Source organism: Osmerus eperlanus, chromosome 9 (genome assembly GCF_963692335.1).
Source record: "Osmerus eperlanus chromosome 9, fOsmEpe2.1, whole genome shotgun sequence".
In the NCBI taxonomy this organism is placed as follows: Eukaryota; Metazoa; Chordata; class Actinopteri; order Osmeriformes; family Osmeridae; genus Osmerus; species Osmerus eperlanus.
Window position 1 is genome coordinate 5142909 of NC_085026.1, and position 19585 is coordinate 5162493.

Here is a 19585-nt window from a genome sequence, read left to right on the forward strand (position 1 = left end):
TGAACCATACAAAGGGGTTTTCTTCTAGCAGTTTCTGAAGATTAGTCAAATACAGGGGCATTAGTTATGTGGGAGAGTTGAAGGATTGGCATGTTAATTCTAATCGGTAGATCTCATAATACCTTACCTTGTATGGTCTTGATAATATCTTACATTATGATTCACAATGTCAGTCAATATAGTAAAATAAAGATCATTTGTGTAATGATGGTTGATATTGAAAGAGATTAAAGTATAAATATTTTGGGTGTATAGTAAATCTTTTCATTCCTGCCACAGTTACAAAACGTATACATCAGACCAGCTGAAACATACAATAAAGTCTTCAAGTCGAACCCCTTAACCCTTGTGTTATCTTCGGGTCATTCGGACCCATCAGTCATAGTGACCCTCCGTCGTATTGCGACAACTTTACCGCATACAAAAACAAAGTGAAGTTTCTTTCTTTTAACCGTTGGGCTGTCTCAGACCCCCCCCCCCCCACATTGCGAAGGTTAAAAGAAAATGCTTTTTATTTGTTTTTGTATTGGGTAAAATTGGGTAAACACAACGATGGTTCGTCGTGAACCTTTGGGTCATGTGACCCGAAGGCAGCACAAGGGTTAAACAACATGTGGTCCCCAACAACCCCTTAAACAAATATGTGACATATACAGCAGCAGTAATGAGCCACAGTGACGTGTAGACAAAGGTAGATGACATTATTCACAGGAGGAGAGATGGGGGGCACAGTCCTTTCAAACCCTGACCTCCCCTCATCCCCTGACCTCCCCTCATCCCCTGACCTCCCCTCATCCCCTGACCTCCCTTCATCCCCTAGCCTCCCCTCATCCCCTGACCTCCCCTCATCCCCTGACCTCCCGCCAGAGAGCAGGCCTGCCCTCATCCCCGGGGCATTCTGGCGGAGCGCGTCCTGCGAACTTGCTGCTGCTGCTCCCTGCGGCGGTTCAGGACCTTGGTGGTGGCACGGAGCTTCCTCAGCCTCAGCGCCCGCAGGCGCAGCTGTGTGTCCAGGCGGGCCCCCCCGCCCCCCCACCGGCCCGGCTTCAGCCTCCGCATGGGTGTCAGGAGGAAGTGGCAGGGGGTGGGCCGGGCCTCAGTGCCCACCTGGCAGCGCCGCGCGGCGGGCAGGTAGCCCAGCGCCCACACCACCACCCGGTAGTCCCCCGGGTTTAGCAGACGCCAGAAGTCCCCTCCAGCGGCTTCAGTAAGGAGGGAGGGGGGGGGTAGTTATCACCAGGAATCACTGATGTTTTGGACTGTTTATCATTAGGAATCAGTGTAATGTTTTGGAATGAATTTATCATGGTTTTATCATTTGATTTTATGTTTTGAATCAGGGATAACATGGTGGTTGATGGATTGGCTTCATTCTGTTCATCATCTGTAGGACATAATCATAATATGTAAATATGACACACTAACCGTTAAATTCTGATTATACGCATTATATCTAGTTTGTAAAATTACATGATTTCCTATCAGTAGAGTCTCTTGACTCTGGAGTGAGTCATATTTGTAAGGAGGCAGAAAGGATAATGTGTGGAATACATGATGTGATTAGAAAAGTGATGTTGCAGACACCAACCCCACCTGATCGTACGTCGTGGTCCATGTCCTGAACTTTGACCACAGCGTCGGCTATGCCAGCCTTGGTGAATTTGTCCCTCACCACCCCTTTGATGCCTCTGTGGACCTGCAGACAGAGAAGGCTTCACTGCCACCTCGACTCAGCTGCTAAGAGCCTCACTCATCCCCTCACGGTCCAATGAATGGCAAGGCAGTTACAGTACACAGTATGAAAGGGAGAGAGAGAGAAAGAGGGGGGGGGGTGATGGAGGGAGAGAGATGGAACGAGGTGGAAAGAGAGATATAGCGAGGTGGAGGGATGGAGAGAGCGAGGTAGACAGATGGAGGGATGGAGCAACGGAGAAAGAGAGAGAGATGGAGTGAGGGATGGGGAGAGAAGAAGAGATGGAGAAAGGGATGGAGCGAGACAGAGAGATGGAAGGAGAGCTAGAGTGAGAGCGATGACACCTGGTGTGAGGCACAGAGAGGTAGGGAGAGGGAGAGAGGTAGGGAGAGGCAGAGAGAGGTAGGGCAAGGGAGAGAGAGGTAGGGAGAGGCAAACAGAGGTAGAGAGAGGTAGGGAGAGGCAGAGAGAGGTAGGGCGAGAGAGGTAGGGAGAGGCAGACAGAGGTAGGGAGAGGCAGAGAGCGATAGGGAGAGGGAGAGCTGACCTGCTCCATGTAGACCAGCAGGGACTCCTTGTTGTTCTCCCACTCTGTGGGCAGCTCGCTGGCGTGGGGGAACTTGTCACAGGACAGCTCCACTGTCACCTCGAAACAGTTGGTGTGCAGGTAGCTGAAGTCGTTCATGCCTGCGCAACACGGAGTTGGGAGACCAGGTTGAAAGAAGAGTGAACGACCTCAGATTCGTTTTGCAGGTGTTCGAAATACAGAGAGACGATATGGGGCCCTAAAGACGATAGCTTTATCCGTGTAGCACCACTTTAACCCTTGTGTTATCTTCGGGTCATTCTGACCCATCAGTCATTGTGACCCACTGTCGTATTGCGACAAATTTACCTCATACAAAAACAAAGTGAAGCATTTTCTTTTAACTGTCGGGCTGTCTCAGACCCCCCACATTGCAATGGTTAAAAGAAAATTATTTTTATTTGTTTTTGTATTGGGTGAAATTGGGTAAACACAACGATGGTTCGTTGTGAACCTTTGGGTCATGTGACCCGAAGGCAGCACGAGGGTTAAAGTGCATTTGAAACAAACTCATTTGAGACAGGACGCCTGAGCGCCCTGAACAGACTCCAGAAAACAGTGTGTGTGTGTGTGTGACTCACTCCCTGGGATGGTTTGTGTGTGAGACTCACTCCCTGGGACGTGTGTGTGTGTGTGTGTGTGTGACTCACTCCCTAGGACGGTGTGTGTGTGTGACTCACTCCCTAGGACGGTGTGTGTGTGTGACTCACTCCCTAGGACGGTGTGTGTGTGTGTGACTCACTCCCTGGGACGGTGTGTGTGTGTGACTCACTCCCTGGGACGGTGTGTGTGTGTGTGACTCACTCCCTAGGACGGTGTGTGTGTGTGACTCACTCCCTAGGACGGTGTGTGTGTGTGACTCACTCCCTAGGACGGTGTGTGTGTGTGACTCACTCCCTAGGACGGTGTGTGTGTGTGACTCACTCCCTAGGACGGTGTGTGTGTGTGACTCACTCCCTGGGACGGTGTGTGTGTGTGACTCACTCCCTAGGACGGTGTGTGTGTGTGTGACTCACTCCCTAGGACGGTGTGTGTGTGTGACTCACTCCCTGGGACGGTGTGTGTGTGTGACTCACTCCCTGGGACGGTGTGCCAGGCCCCCCCGTTGATGATGTTGTTGTGCTGCTGAAAGTCTTCGTAATGACACATGCGGCGCTCCGGGTTGGCCATCACCAGGTTGGTGGACGCGTACACGGTGGCCAGCCAGCGGAAGAAGCTGTCGTCGGCCGTGGGGGTGTCCTCCTGGGGGATCCAGTCGCGCGTGCAGTCAAAGGGGTACGTCACCACCAGCTCGCCCCCATGGAGGTTGGCCCCGAGCACGAACGGCACGTCCTGCATCCAGCTGATGACGGCACGGGTCTCTGGGGCCACCTGGGGACAGGGACGCGTCACTCAGACGCAAGGTTTCTTATCCCGCCCGCTACACACAGAGGGAAGCATGGCTCCTTTATACTGAATAAATATATACCACAGTGTTTCAAGTAGCTAGCTCCAGGGTCACAAAGATGACTTGACTTAAAAACGGCTAAAAGTGTCCCGTAATCCTTTTGTTAACGGGAATGATTGCAAACAGATGGTGTTATTGAAGAGACTGTTACCAAACATTCAGAGCTCTGGTATCTGTGAACTTGACCCTGTTTCCTGGACTCTCATTCTGTTTCCTGTTCTGTCTATAGACAGAGGCCCACAGCCCGCTGCAGGGAAACACATTCTTCAGAACCTCCACATTCACAACATGTCCTCAGTGCTCTCTTCTAAACATATGTGTTTCTACTTTGGCTTCAAGTTAATGGAGCAATATTCCATGGCTACAACTCTTACTACTGCTGACCACTCATGCTGCTCATTCTTATTCTTATTTTTATATATATTTTATATTTAAATTGTTTTATTCTTAGATTTTTTAGTTCTTAGGAATAGTTAAACTTCTGTAGCTTTACTTAATTTAAGATTTGTATATGTTTAGTGTTTGCACCTCCCTGCCACAGTAAATTCTGTGTTTGCATAACATACATGGCGAATAAACCAAATTCTGATTCTGAATTCTGATTCTGATACTACTGCATCAGTACCATTATATGCCTAGGTAAAAAACAAACTAACTTACAAATAAAACAACCTGACAGCTTCATGTTTAGGCTGTAGAAGTAGTGTCTTCTGCAGTAACTGTACAGTAGTTAATCTAATGTAATCTGCAGAGGCTTTTCTCCAAAGCCAAGAAGGGGAATTTGAACTTGCTATCTATATCTGCTGTCGAATGCTTTAACTACTGAGCTATACCAGCTGTACCAGTACCACAAGACCAGCTGTACCAGTAGCCGACACTTTCATTCAAAGAGACATACAAATAGGGCTTGTACAAAGAACATCACCGCTGGGAGTGTTAACACTCTGAGCTTCACTTACGAAGGCGTCTTCTTTCGTGTAGTACTCCGGGATGGGGATGTAGTGGTTGCTGACTTTAGATTTGTCCGTTGCCATTTCCTGTGCGTCCCACATGATGTTGTCCAGGTCTGGGAAGTTGTGGTTCATGTCGATGCCCTCGTAGCTGTAGCGCCCTAGCGCCCACCCCGACAGCTCTGAACCCTGCAGGAGGGCAAGGTCACACAAAGTCACACACACTGATGACCCCGATTCTGAAAATGACATCTAAACAGCATGAATTAATACATTGAAATGTTGTTGATCTCAACAAGAACCAATCGATCTGTGCTTTCCAACAAAAAACGAAATCCTTTCACAAAATCCAGTATCGGGCCCTCTCCCAGCGCCATGTCCTGGGGTGTCCAAACTCCTCCCACCTTCTCGTAGGCTCCCTCGTAGCCGTCGGGGTTCATGGAGGGCAGCAGGTGGATGCGTGTGTCCTTCACCAGGCGGACCACGCGCTCGTTGCCTCTCTTGTACTCCCGGCACATGTACTGCATCAGATTGAGCACCAGCTCGCGGCCCAGCGCCTCGTTGCCGTGCATCCCAGCGACATAGCGGAACTCTGGCTCTCCTGCCGGGGGAAGTAAAGGTAGACTGGTATGAACTCCGGCGCTGAACACCTGAAACACATCTCTTCTTCAAATGGACAGAGGAGTTCAGTGTCTCTGAGTGGAAACACACTGACGGTGGAGATCCTGTTAGAACTAACTTGTCTCTCTAAGGGCATGATTTTCTGCTGTACTTTGTGTCAGCTAAATTAAGAATGTATTTTAATGGAAAGAAATAAGTTAGGTGGGTCCTTGGGGACATCAGTGGGTGCTTGAGACAAATAGACCTGAACACCCCAGGCACTACTCTGAGGATAACAACTTGCTCATTGAGCAGACGTCTTTATCCAAAGCCACATACAGAGGAGGATTCCTCTGATGATGGTAAACATCTGAAACACGCGTGTTCGATCTGATGGACGGTTGAGTCCCTGTGTGTCGTGTTAAGCGCTGGTGGGAGATACAATAACCAGAGCCTGCCAGAGATCATCCATCCATCGCTCTGGCTCAACAGCCCACATTTGTGGGTCCTGAGTGGAGGCCAGGGGCAGAGGGAGCTGGCTGCAGCACCAAGATATTTTCTGACAACGCTTCACTAACCCACCGATATTAGCTTCTTCTACATTCCTCTTTGTGAAATGAAAACCACATGCAGCTCACTCCTCGGGCTCCCCAACCTAATTATCCATGACTGATATCAGCTGTCAGCGCATGAATAATAACCTCCTCTCTCATCTGTCTCCCTGTCTCGGAGGGCTGAATATGTCGAAACATCTTAGAAATATCAACTGTCTGGTTGCAAAATCCTGTTAGGAGTTTTCTTTTATTTCTGTAAACATGTCACCCCGTTGGCAGAAGTTAAAAAGCTCCTGCAATTAGAGTTGGAATCTGGAATCAGGAATTGTTCCCATGGAAACAACTGAGTCTTTATAGTTTCAGAGACTTGTGCAGGGTCTTCAAACCCCCATCAGTGTGTTTATGTAAGAGAGGCCTCCAGTGGTCCTGAGTCTGCCTATCTCATCTGGAGCAGCAGCCGAACCCAGTGTAAACACGCACTAGCACGCACACACAAACACACACACACACAGAAATACACACATGCACAGACACACACAGACACACACCAGGCTGCTACAAGCAGTTCTGGTATGTCAAGTTTTCCTTATCAACATGGGAGGAAGGGTGCTTCAGGAGAGGTAACATCTGGGAGCAGCTACGAAGCTCTTTGTGACACGGATGGCACAAAGAGCTTCATGGGTCATACAGCATCTCCAACAGCTGAGTCAAGTAGTAGAGGACCTTGTCGGGAGACTTCACATAGTTACAACATCAGGTTCAAGTGGCTTTGGAGACACACCTGTGGTGGACAGCCAGCCGCTCTCTCACCTAGTTCATGCTTGCCAGGGTTGTCTGAGATCTCCATGACGTAGAGTTTGAGTCCTGTGTAGCTCTTCCCAATGCTGTAGATGCGGGTGATGTCTGGGCACTCCTCACTCACATTCTTCATCAACTACCGGTCACACACAGGGTCAGAAATATGAGTCACACAGGGGATTACACACGGGGTCACACGGGCCGACACAGGACCACACGAGGTCACACATGGTCAACGTGAGGTCACACACAGAGACATAACTGTAACTGTGTTCAGAACAACCCAGTGTGTGGGTTCATGTTGTGTTCAGTGTTCAACAGGAACCGACCCTCCTCATGTCCTGGTAGTTATGGTGCTTGAAGTCCAGATCGTCTTTGGAGCCTGATTGAGTCTCTCCATACATGTCGTCTGGATCTGAGGGGTCCAATCAGCAGCGGCGACAGATTAGTACCATGTTGGCCTGCTTGATGGAGGTCCCACAGCCGTCCAATCACAACTGTGCTACTATTTTTGTTTCCCTTCAGATTTACATGTGTTCATTAAGCAGATGCTTTTATCCAGAGAATTGCCATGATTGGGTACAGCTTTGGAGTAGAGCATTTGGCTACAGATCAACATCTGATGGATTTGGATAAAAGTGGCTTTGCTAAATGCACACATTATTATAATTACAAACAGTGCATAGAATATAAACCCTGGTCTGTCAGGTTAACCCAAGTCTGGCCCTGGTCTGTCAGGTTAACACAGGTCTGGCCCTGGTGTGTCAGGTTAACCCAGGTCTGGCCCTGGTCTGTCAGGTTAACCCAGGTCTGGCTCTAGTCTGTCAGGTTAACCCAGGTCTGGCCCTGGTCTGTCAGGTTAACTCAAGTCTGGCCCTGGTCTGTCAGGTTAACCCAGGTCTGGCCCTGGTCTGTGGCTGGTCACCTGGCAGAGGACATCCCAGGATCTCGGCCCTGAGGCAGATGGTGCCGTTGAAGTACCAGGTCTGGGGGTTGATGCGGAGGAAGCGGGCGGCGGTGGGCTCAGGGAGGAGCCCTAGGACCGGCGTCTCAGGGTCCTGGTTACCCGGAAATATCTAAACACAATACCAAGTACTGTTACATTTTAGTCATTTAGCAGAGGCTTTGACCCAAAGTGACTCCCAAATATTGCATTTAAAAAGTACATAGGAGGTTCTGGTTCAGAAGTACATAGTCTTAACATAGTCTTAGTCTTTGGTGGTCAGAGTTAAGGAAAATAACCACATCTCAGCTACCAGGCAGAACAATAATAATATCTTCAATAATAAAATATCTACAGTCTATCGAAAGACAATGCAAAAGTAACAACTGAACTACAAATGCGTAGCTTTTCAAACTTTTTTTCTTAAGAGAACCAGCTGTTCCCCCTCCAAAGGTTTTGTCTATGGTATTGTGACAGGCAGACAGGTAAAGAGAAATGACAGGTAAACACTGAGTTATCATCATCTCCTCACCGCCTCCTCTGTGTCATTCATGACAGTCTCCCAAGACATCGAGTCATTACTCAGCTGTATCTTGTAGGTGTGGACCCAGTCCCAGCTACAAGACGTACAGAAGGCACACAAGATACATGAGTGGACACAGAATTAGTTAGACTCTCTTGGAGATAGCTCTGTGTAGGTAGGTATGGCTCATTTGTAGAGCGTATTTGGTTAATGTGTCTGCTAAGTGAATACATTATTTTGTTTAGTTCGAATCATGTGTAGATAGGTATCTTTAGTCAGGTGTAGTCAGGTATCTTTAGTCAGGTGTAGTCAGGTATCTTTAGTCAGGTGTAGTCAGGTATCTTTAGTCAGGTGTAGTCAGGTATCTTTAGTCAGGTGTAGCTGCACCTCCAGATGGAGTTCCTTCCCTGCAGGATGACTCCGGTGAACAGGGTGAGATGCAGGGCGTCCACCTCCAGCCACTGGTCCTGGTCCTCATACTGGGCACACCATGCTCCATCGTACAGGTCCCCATCCTCGATGCCAGACTGGTTCACACACACAAACACACACATACACGCAAAAACACACACATGCATCCATACGCACGTACACTCTCGCACACACACATGCAGCAAATGAATGGTTTTGTACACATACATATATTTTATATTTGTTTATATATATATATAAAAAGCCCTTAGTGGTCTGAAGAGCCCATATGGACGACCAGCCCTCCTCCTCCCTACAGAAGCTGCTCCTGTGTGGACCCACCTGGATGTTCAGCCTGCCGCGGTGAGGCCCCAGCCCCGCCCGCTGCTGGGAGGAGGCACGCAGCTGGCTGTCCTCCACCCTCAGGCCCTCCAGACCCAGAGGGGGGCAGTCTGGGGAGACGCACAGTCACACATTCACATTTCTACAGCTTCATTCATTCGGCTTTTATCCGAAGAGACATAGAATGAGTGCACGTAGAAAGCACAGCGGAAAAATCAAGGATTAGAAGTACAATTGTTTCTGCGGTCGGAGTCAATGAACGTTTTTATCAGGCACAGTGCGAGATAACCTGATCTCAGTTATACATGTCAGATTGCCTGTTCATGCTGACAGTCTTTATGCTGCATGCTGTGCTAGGATGGAATTCTGTGCAGTGACAGAACATTACAATTGTAACAAATGACTACTGAAGGGTTAAGTTGCTGTCAAGTTTGAAACCTCAGGGCAAATGCAGCCGTAAAGTTTTACAATGCTTTGCTTGAGTTAAGTACATTCCCTAGAACATCCCAAATAAGCAGTCATCTCGGGTCAGTTCTGTGCAAGTTGAACAGGCACCCCCACCCCCCTCTGTCTGTACGGGGAAGTGTGGAGCCGGGGGTACATGGGTTTGATGGAGAGTCGTGGATGTAATATGAGACTCGGTTAGGAGGTTAGCGGAGTCAAGTCAAACATAGCAGGGAGGAGGAGAACTACAGCAGCTGCGAGTGCCAAAACAAATAAATCTTGTTAATAAACGATAAACAGCTTTGTCTTTTTCTGTTTTGATAAATTGTCTAACCCCTAAAAACGAATCTGAGCAACTACAAAGCTGAAATCGCATTATTCTATGAGCAATTGTTTAGAACTGCTCCAGTTTACACCACGATATTTTGCAAATCACACTTACTTTACGTCGATAACAATTCCTCAATATTTAATTGATGCAACCTCATACAACTGTAAAGTAAAACAGAAATGAACTATTTCTGGCAGACAGTAGGTACTTTAGAGCTACAGCTTTCAGACGCCTACGCCACGGTAGTTAAAGCACGGTAGTTACTTCAAACATACCCAATTCATTGAGCGCATCTTCCCCGACGGTCTTAGTACTTTCTTCTTTGTCTTTATCGATGCGGTTATCAGCGGTATCTTTAGTACTGTTTGTCATCTCTATAATGACAACTTTGGTAGTAGTGAAGTTAGGCGCAGTTGTAGGGTTAAATCCAAAGTTGTTAGTTTGACTGGTGGCAGAATTCGTGGTATTGGTCTCCAAATTTGTGGCTGCACTGGTTACATTTTCCACAACTAGAGTGTCGTTACTGAATGCGCCTACTTTGTAAGACGCGTGCAAAATGATTATTGCAGTTAAAATGCACAATGATGCCTCTGCCATCATTTCCTATCTGTGCGTAATTGTGAGTCCTTAAAGCTATCCAAACCTTGTCCAAAAGGAGACCACAAGACACCCCCACCTCAAAAACGTAAAACTTCTAAAACAAACGCGCTAAATCGTCGAGCAAGCAAATTGTCACTCAAGCTTTTTCCGAGCATTGCAGACTGTCATGCCAAGGCATGTAAAAAAAAAACGTGCTAAATTATAATACACATTGCCCAAATAACGTAAAAAAGCTTGAAATTTATATTTTGCTAAATTAGCTCACATTTTACATACAATGTTCAAATGACAATGTTTGAATATTATTATTGTTGTGTTATGTTACTTCATCCCCCCCCCCCCCCATTTCAAACAAAATCTACGCCCTTGTGTTCATCCATCTCCAACAGCTCACTAGTGATATCCTGTAGTACAGTGGTCATGTCCTGCAGAGGAGAAAGGAAGCCTTTTCAAATGTATGATTTGAAATATCATGTCTTTAACCTGCATTTTTGGTCTCTATAGTGGCATGTCTTTATAATAAATGTCAAGGTGGATATTACAGAAAACATGAAAGTCATTATAGCATGTCTTACTTTGACATCTCTAAGGCCTTCTCCAGTTCCGTGACATCCTCAGTCTTCTGCTCACAGTGACGGCATCTCTCCTTCCATCCCTCCTTCCATCTCTCTCCTTCCATCTCTCCTTCCATCTCTCCTTCCATCTCTCCTTCTCTTCAGGATGATGGAGTACGTCCCATTGCATGTCCAGATACTTTGGTCTGCACTTCTGCATTCTTAGTGGTAGTCCACACAGGGGATGAGCATGAGTCAGCATATTCATGGAGGAATCTCAAGTCATAAATCTCTTCCATGAAATGAAGAAATTATATATAATTTGGAATTCCTTGGTGCTCAGTCCCTGGTGTCTTCATGGCCTCCATCGTTTTCATCTGCTCCAGAATCTCCCACTCTGGTTGGACTGGTCTTTTGAAAACAAATGACCCCATTTCCTGAAAAACACAGTGTGAAAACAATGTTGCAACACTGACAGCCAAGATGAGACATTTTTGGAACAGAATGGAATGTTTGTCTTGAAATAGCCTTCTCCCTTCTAGAAGTGTTATCTCTGGTGCCATCTCAGTATTAGAACTGACAGACATTCTAAAACTGTTTCAAACTGTGTTGGCCTAACCAGATTTGGACTGTGTCACTGCCTTACTTTGTCATTAATAATCATGCATATTTTATGACATGATGTGCATTCCCAAGACTCTGCATGCTCCTCTCCTTCTCTCCGTTCTTTGAGTTCTTTGAGTTTAGAGGGCATGGGGGCAATGACTATGCAGTCATAGAATGATCTTGTCCCAATCACTGTCTTTGTAAATTGATGTAAATCAAACAGCTGGTTAGCTCAGTCACGTTTGGAGACAGAGACCTAGGTCCTCTGCAGAGGAGCTGAGTTCCTTTTCGAGCTCATCTGGAGGTTGTGATTCTTGGTTGTGTTGTTTGACACTAGGCCAGCCTGGTGCTGTGGACCAGATCCCTTCTGAGGCCTGCTTGTGTGGCAGTGGGTGAGAACTCATTCCGACTCTATGATGATTCATGCTATGGTGAATAAATGGTATGAAGTAACACCTAACATGCATAAAACAAAGATTTGAGGATCTATGGAAAAAGTTCTGTTCGTAGGATTTTATCAACTCGTATTACAATATTAATATAGTGACAGGCAGAATCACATAATTATATGCTTTTATTATATGTATATATAAATGCCTTTTCTTTAAACACATCACAAAATGCATATTAGCGTGAAGGTATATAGATAGCACCAAAATGTTACTTCACATTTTACATTTAGCCCCCGTTTGAATCTCTTCAACCACATTAACACCTCAAGTCGTCCAGAGTCAGAGGAAATATGGGCTGAAGGCCTGATGGTCAAATCAAATCAACATTTATTTGTATAGCCCTTTTTTCAAGCAATGTCACAGAGGGCTTCACATACGCCCATAGAACTGCCCCTCAAACAACCTAAACCCTCAAGGAAGACAAGGAAAAACTCCCAGAGGAGAAAAATTTGAAAAAACCTCGGGAGGAACAATTCAGTGAGGGATCCCCTCCTCCAGAGACGGTTGGTGAAAGAGAGAAGCAGAATACAGGCTAAACATAGTCATACAGCAGGGAAGTGTCAATGTATGTTGAAACACCAAAATCCAGTGTTCAACTTGGGTCAGAGTTGGTAGATGTCAGTTTAAGCAGAGGTAGCCACAGAGCTGGGGACTGTGATCGGCGCAGCATCACAGGCAGGTGGGTGAGGAAAGGGACCGGTAACTCGCTGTTGTCCGTCAGCGATACTGGTGTCCACTTGGCGACTACATCCAGATTCGGCAGACTGTCACAGATCGATGTCCACTGGCGACCAGGTCCAGCGTTGGCAGACCGACGACCAGGCAGATGCTGACAGCTCAAACCCCCCACACCACAGGGGATGTGTGGAAGGGGGACAGAGAGAGGAGAGCAGGAATTAGAGAATGCCAGGAGCAACTAACAGTTACAGTAATATTAGGATGAGATCCCCACCGGTCAAGTGTGGACTAGTGCAGCAATTTAGCAGAGCAAAAAGGGTATTTGATGCAGCCCTAGACACTAAGACAGTGCCAGCCCCCCTCGGTTGGAACATGAAATCTGTTCCAGGGAAGAGAAACTCTAAAATAAGTTATTCTTATACGAATAGGAATGCCCCGTCCCTTGTCGTCTCCAACTAGTAACAGTAACAATATACAGTAACAGGTTTATTATTATTTGTCAAATCAAGTTGGGCCTCCATGGACATATAGAAGCTTTATTTGTATTTTAAAAGTTATATATGATACATATACAGACAAACACACACTTAAGGTTTACATTGAAAGTACATACACACAGATACCCTGCGGTACTCCGTATTTTACAGTGGAGCTCCTGGATGAGCGGCCGTCATAGTGGTGACACGGGGAAAGTAAACAGGGCAGGACAGGGCGGTTTGACAAGTGATTCTGGTCACAATGTGGTCATGTGAGGTTCCCAGCCTGCATTGGGGAAGTTTTGACCTCAGCAACGGTCATTTATTTGTATCTGACCACTCTCCAATTATTGTTATTATTAGCTTGACATTTTTCTCACAAACTATAGTTTCACTTTGGGGCTTTTACTTTGAAAGGATTTCCCAGCATTTCTGATTGGTGCACTGCTGTAATGACGCTCAAAGAGGAAGTAGCCACGCAAGCGACCAATATTTGTGGAACACCTTGCTCTTAAGACTACACTTACAATGTTCCGTTTTGTTGGCATAATAAGATATTATGTAAACTAGTTATTTCGTTTGAATGTTTACATCAGTTATTGTCTGGAATTAGAAGAACCTAGATTGTAACTGTCGTCCATCATGGCAGCCTCTGTGTTACTTCAGAAGCGACATTTCTATTAGGACAGTCGACAACTCAGACTCCCAGCAGTAGTAGCATAGCCCACCACTACGGCTATACGGCTTCATCTTAAATGTACTGAGCAGTTTCAAGCGCCTGATCACAGCCTGTCGTCCTTTTGATTTTATTTTCTGTGCTGTTGGCAAGCCATTGATAGGGTTAGCCCGGAGACCCAATGTGCTAGAGCTGAATATGAAGTGAGTCCAATCTGGGGCGAAGTGTATGTGTCGGTGACCGAGAACGTCCATGACAATGTGATATGTTTTCTGACCAGCTGGAAGCTTCGTGCCCAAAGAAAGAAAGATGCCACGGTTGGAAGAAATTGCCAACGTTGCCCTTAGGGTGCCAAGCATATTGGTGCTTGACTTGCTGTATAAATGTGACATTGATAGTTTAACGGAGCACCTTAAGGCGAAGAACGAAGACATGCTTTTTAAATACAAATACGTTATCTGGAACTTGTATTATTTTGGTATGTATACAAGCATATGCAATCATCTTGGTTCAACAGTTTATTACAAAACATTTTAATTTATTTATTTGAAAAACAAATGAGAGCATGCAACTACAACATCCCTCTGTTCCAGGTCACGTTGTTAACGTGGTGGTGTTAGTTCTTCCTTTGCGGCACATTGTGAATCTGTACCTCCACATCCTTGCTGCCCTGCTTCTGTATGTAGGACATCAGATCTCCAAGTAAGTTCATTACTTTACATTTAAAAGATCAGTTACAAACCTCCTCTAGTCTCTTCGGGTGCCTGATAGATGCAGTAACATCATTTCTATGTTGAGGCATGAATGTGTTCCTGATGAAAGCCCTGGGCTCCTCAGAGTGTAGTACTGCTCAAAACTTTATTACAACAATAACAATAATGATGTATTTATTTAGCAGATGCAATTATCTAAAGAGACATACTGAGGGGATTCAAACCTGGGACCTCTTGATCTGCAGCCTAATGCTGTACCACCGAGCTGTAGCCCAGCCCTCAGAGTGTGTGTGTTCTCCTCAGGGACTACGTCCGTGGTGAGGTGCTACACGGTTATGACGGGGCGCTGTACCTGGACTCGCCGGCTTTCAACCGCTTCGTCACCGCGCTCACTAGTAGGCTCCCGACCTCGTGTCCCCTTTGCTCCACTGACATTTGATTCAGTTAGCAGATACATTCACAAGCAATAGTGCATTAAGTACAGCAGATGATCTTGTGACTAGAAGTGCACAGTTCTAATAGTATCACTGATTACAGCCAAGAAAGGTGTTTTACCAGAGACAGTGCAACATTAATGCCACAAGTACAGTCTTACATCATTTTGATCATAGGACAAGTCAACAATAACAACATGATGTATCAACTGCAACGTCGTAAAGAATATATGTCAGTGCAGTGTTTTTACAAGATGGCTCTCAACACAGGATCTCAGAAACGGCATGCAGAAGCCTAGGTATCACTAGAATGTCCAGCTGAAGCTTTGCGGTGTCTAGCTGGTGTTAAACTCTCTGTCTGTGTGTGTTTAGGTCTGATCATTCTGAGCACGCTGTGTGCTTTCCTCATGAAGACCAGAAAGGTCTGGCTGTTTTCCGCTCACATGCTGCCCCTGCTGGCCAGGGTGTGCGCTGCACCCCACAGCGTGCTGCTCGCCGTCAACTCCTTCTCCATGGTGCTGACCGGGGTGGGCGTGGCCATTTTCCTGCTAGCCAACCTGTTCCTGCCGTACCGCCTCGCCAGAGAGGTCTACTCCGAGATGCTGGAGCTGGAGGTGACTGCACGATGACGTCACCACCACCTCCATCTTTGTCTCCGACCATGACCATCATCTTCATCACTTAATATGAGCTCCTTCCCCTGCTTCTCTTAAACATCTGTTTCCTCTCACCCCCTTGTGTGAATACTCCCTCCTCCCCTCCTCCTCCTTCCCCCGCCCCTCAGGTGATAGAGCTGGACAGGCTTCTGGCTGTGGCTATCTCCATGTGGAGCCAGTTTGCCGTCCCGGTGCTGTTCAGTGTCTTCTGGCTGGTCCTCTTCCTGGTCCAGCTGTGCACGTACTCCTCAGCCTCCAGCAGCTCAGCTGGCCACCAGGGAATCCTGTTCTTCATTCTCACTAGGTGAACGTCTGCCACCTGTCATGCTGACATACTGAAGTAATTGATTAGATAGATGGATGGATGGATATGTTATCCCTCCCCTGGGTGAAATTTGCAGCATTACAGCAGGGTCTCAAAACCGTTATTTGTTTCATGTGTTTGTTTCATGACTGGCTGTTCATGCCTGGTGTTTGCCCACGCGTGGCCAGTGTCTCTGAGTGCTGCTCTACTCCCTACTCTCTCCTGGGCATGACCTTCGTGGTCTCTTACCTGGCGCTGGGGCTGCTAAACCTCTGCAAGTTCTACCTGGGGGGCTACGCTGCAGTGCAGAACGACAACGTCATGCACAGGTCAGGAACTATGTAGTATGTATGTAGCTTTAGTGTTTAACTTCTATTATAATTCCTTATTCTTTTACTTCTACTGACTTACTCAGTGTTTTAATGACAGATGTTTAGGAACCCGTAGTCCTGCTGAAAGACGAATCAGCAAATACACCTGCTGGTTACAGGCATGATCCTACTGTTGTTAAAGCCAGTGGTGTAGTAATGACAGAAATGTGTATACTCAAAATGTAGACACGGGAATATGACTAATTTTACATTGCCATGGTTAAGAAGTGGCTATACTAGGTGCTCGTTTGAAGAGAAATATACTCCCTCTGCTTCAGTAAACCCTCCATGACTGTACCTTCTGCGATACGTTTGTTTTGGATCAGGGGGGTGACCGAGGGCGTCACCCTGCTCCTTCTGGCCCTCCAGACGGGTCTGTTGGACATGCAAACCCTGCAGCGCACCTTCCTCCTCAGCATCATCCTCTTCATCGTGGTGACTTCCACCCTGCAGTCCATGATTGAGATCACAGATCCCATCATCCTGGCTCTGGGAGCCTCTCGCAACAGGTGGGCGACCCCCACCTTCGACACGGTCACCTACAATCAGCACCCAATCAAGAACATTTGTACTTCTGACGAAGTTCTAATGAATCCTGAATAAGTATTCCTCAGAAGGTTTGTCAGCGTTGTTCCGTTCGTGCCAGTGACGGCTTCTTCTTCTTTGTCTAGGAGCCTGTGGAAACACTTCCGAGGCCTGAGCATGTGTTTGGTGCTGTTGATATTCCCAGGATACATGGCCTACAAAATCTCCCAGTTCTTCCACATGGACTTCTGGCTGCTTATTTTAGTGTCCAGCTGCATGCTGACGTCTCTGCAGGTACACCAGTCTGGGGGGGAGACAGAATCACTCCAGCTTTGCTCTCATCTACGACTGACACAGAGTGAACTTTGTCGGGTTGATGTCTATGTAAACAGCTTAGTGGTAGAGCATTTGACTCCAGATCAAGAGGTCAGGGGTTCAAATCCCACCCCTATACATCATTTGGGTAAAAAGCATCTGCTAAACAAAGACATTATTACATGAAATATTCTATTAGATTTGACAGAAAATGCTTAATGAATCAAATGGAAAACTCTGTGTTCTTGTTCATTGTGTCAGGTAACAGGGACTGTGCTGATATACTCCATGTTCATGGTGGAGCTGTTTCGTAGCGACCCCATAGACAGCCTGGAGGAGATCATCTACTGGGTGAACGCGGTGAGCAGGGTGCTGGAGTTCGTGGTGGCCCTCTGCGTGGTGGGCTACGGCACGTGGGAGTCTCTGTTTGGGGAGTGGAGCTGGATGGGAGCGTCGGTCATCATCATCCACTCCTACTTTAACGTTTGGCTCAGAGCGCAGTCTGGGTGGAAGAGCTTCCTGCTCCGACAGGAAGCTGCCAAAAAGATCAAGTCCCTCCCCAGAGCCACGGCTCAGCAGTTGGAGCAGTACAATGACGTCTGCGCCATCTGCTTCCAGGTCAGTCTGGGTCACATGGTCCAGGATAGGGGTCATGCACTCATCGTGCCAATGTGTGATTGACACTTTTACGATACGAGTGATTTGTACACTAGACTGGATGAATGACTTGCGTAGAATGAGAGAATGTGTACTTCATACATGTAATTAATTGGATTGGTCACAGTTGTTGCAAGGGTTTGAATGTCTGATTTTGTAATCTAATTAGTAACACACCTATTATCATCTGCAGGAAATGAGCTCTGCTGTGATCACATACTGTGGACATTTCTTCCATGGCAACTGCCTGCGAAAGTGGCTATATGTACAGGAGACCTGCCCCATGTGCCACCAGTCAGTCAGACCCAGCCCTGGGGCAGGAGAGGCCCAGGCTGCGGCCTACCAGGGGGACATGGGGCCAGGTGAAGCCCAGGCTGGGGCCTTCCAGGGGGACATGGGGGCAGGTGAGGCCCAGGCTGGGGCCTTCCAGGGGGACCTGGGGGATGGTGTAGCTGCCAAAGGGACTGATCAGACCCCGCCCACCAACGCCAACCAGGAGCTCCCAGGAAACCTGGCGTCACCTGGCCCTGCAGGGGGAGGGGCCATAAGTGGAAGGGGAGGGGCCAGAGGTGGGGAGGACACAGATGGAGGAGGAGAGGAGGGACCAGAAGACCCTCACAGGACGCCTGAAGGCTTTCTCTTCAGCGCCACTGGAGATTGTGTTGGCTTGGTCAGCGTGGGATCGAGCTGCTCTCCAGGGAGTAGGTCCAGGTTGGGAACCCTGGAAAAGGAACCCTGGGGTCAGTCTCATCCTGTCAATGCAGACAGCATAGAAGGAGATGATGGCAATAAACAGCAGAAAGAGGGGGATTTCTGTGGAAGGGTAAACCGCAGCAGTATTCCAGATACCATGGAAGAAGATGAAGGGAACGAGTCAGACTCTGGGGTCGATAGTCTCTCGGTTTCCTCTCAGAACACAGCACTGAGAACCAGCAGGAAATGTGAGGACTGCAGAGAACAGAATGGACAAGTGTGGCCAACTCAAATTTCAAACACTGATGACATACAGACTGACATAACGAGTAACGCAGTCCTCACACCATAAGAGTCTGGAGGGATGGATGGATGGAGGGGTTAATATCATAGTCCCTAAGGAAGTCTCCTGTAGATAATCAGCAGGGGATGAAACCTACTGAACCAAGTCAGGCGCACATGGGACAGTCGGGTAGTGTAAGGTCGAAGCTGCAACGTACGATGAATAAATCCCTCACACAGATTCAGCCCATGACCTCAGAGAGGCCAATATGAAATCACTGTAGCAGGACAGCACAGAAGTGCCTTGAACTGGAAAAGGGAAGTGTTGGAGAATAAAAATAGACTCCTTCATTCTGGGATAAGACCCGGATGGTATAGTGAATGTGTTGTGTTTAGTTATGGTGTTTCTTATCAAGAAGGATAATATTCAGCCCAAAATAAAAGGACATCCATTAAAAGCTCCAATTACAGATTAATTTCCAAACTGACATTTCTGTAAAAGTGATTCATGGTTGATAAACTATTTAAATAAGTTATATACAGTATATATGTCAGGTTATAAAAACCAGTAACAATGCTGATCATTTATGTATAATGTAAGGCTTAGAATGGAAGTCTTCAGTCTAATGGATTACTGTTTTAGTTGTGGATACATTTAGTTATTAACTTGTTTGTTGTTTTCCGTCAAATAAACAAATCAATTTTAATTTCTGAATATAGATTAACCATGTTATGTTGTCATCGGTTTTTGGCAGTATTTTCCACTGTAGAAAGAATGACAGTTAAATTCCATCCTGGTACTGAGAATATTGTCTTTTCTACATTATATTAATTAAATAATGACTTTCTGTCTGTGTCAATGCCTTTGTGTTTGATGGATATTCACTACACAGCTTCCCACCGACCATAATTTAGAAGAGCTATCACAACCCGAAGTCCACGGTCCTCTAAAACGTTCTTATCCACAGAAT

At 46.8% G+C, this 19585-nt stretch overlaps 2 protein-coding genes across 4 annotated transcripts; one reads left to right on the plus strand and one right to left on the minus strand.

The window, feature by feature from the left end:
* Window positions 1–838: 838 nt before the first annotated feature.
* On the minus strand, window positions 839–11180 carry LOC134026383 (probable carboxypeptidase X1). 2 transcript variants are annotated; one of them, XM_062469104.1, is made up of 13 exons: window positions 10798–11180; window positions 8848–8957; window positions 8482–8621; window positions 8104–8188; window positions 7554–7704; window positions 6958–7043; window positions 6641–6764; window positions 5081–5277; window positions 4686–4865; window positions 3356–3650; window positions 2241–2380; window positions 1594–1696; window positions 839–1202 (listed from the first exon to the last, which is right to left on the minus strand). In XM_062469104.1, the coding sequence occupies exons 4-13, from the start codon at window positions 8140–8142 to the stop codon at window positions 883–885; spliced, it is 1635 nt and encodes a 544-aa protein (XP_062325088.1). In that variant the 5' UTR covers window positions 8143–8188; window positions 8482–8621; window positions 8848–8957; window positions 10798–11180; the 3' UTR covers window positions 839–882. The 2 variants fall into 2 exon arrangements, with proteins under 2 accessions (XP_062325088.1, XP_062325087.1); XM_062469103.1 differs by lacking the exon at window positions 10798–11180 and adding an exon at window positions 9898–10321.
* A 2263-nt stretch (window positions 11181–13443) lies between these two features.
* Window positions 13444–19462, plus strand: zmp:0000000662 (RING finger protein 145). Of its 2 annotated transcripts, XM_062469083.1 has the most exons (11): window positions 13444–13828; window positions 13869–14142; window positions 14258–14366; window positions 14681–14772; window positions 15184–15425; window positions 15596–15771; window positions 15960–16100; window positions 16469–16651; window positions 16814–16961; window positions 17244–17600; window positions 17833–19462. In XM_062469083.1, exons 2-11 carry the CDS (start codon window positions 13974–13976, stop codon window positions 18682–18684), a joined length of 2469 nt encoding a protein of 822 aa, XP_062325067.1. In that variant the 5' UTR covers window positions 13444–13828; window positions 13869–13973; the 3' UTR covers window positions 18685–19462. The 2 variants fall into 2 exon arrangements, with proteins under 2 accessions (XP_062325067.1, XP_062325068.1); XM_062469084.1 differs by lacking the exon at window positions 13444–13828 and having other exon boundaries at window positions 13836–14142.
* The last annotated feature ends 123 nt before the right edge of the window (window positions 19463–19585 follow it).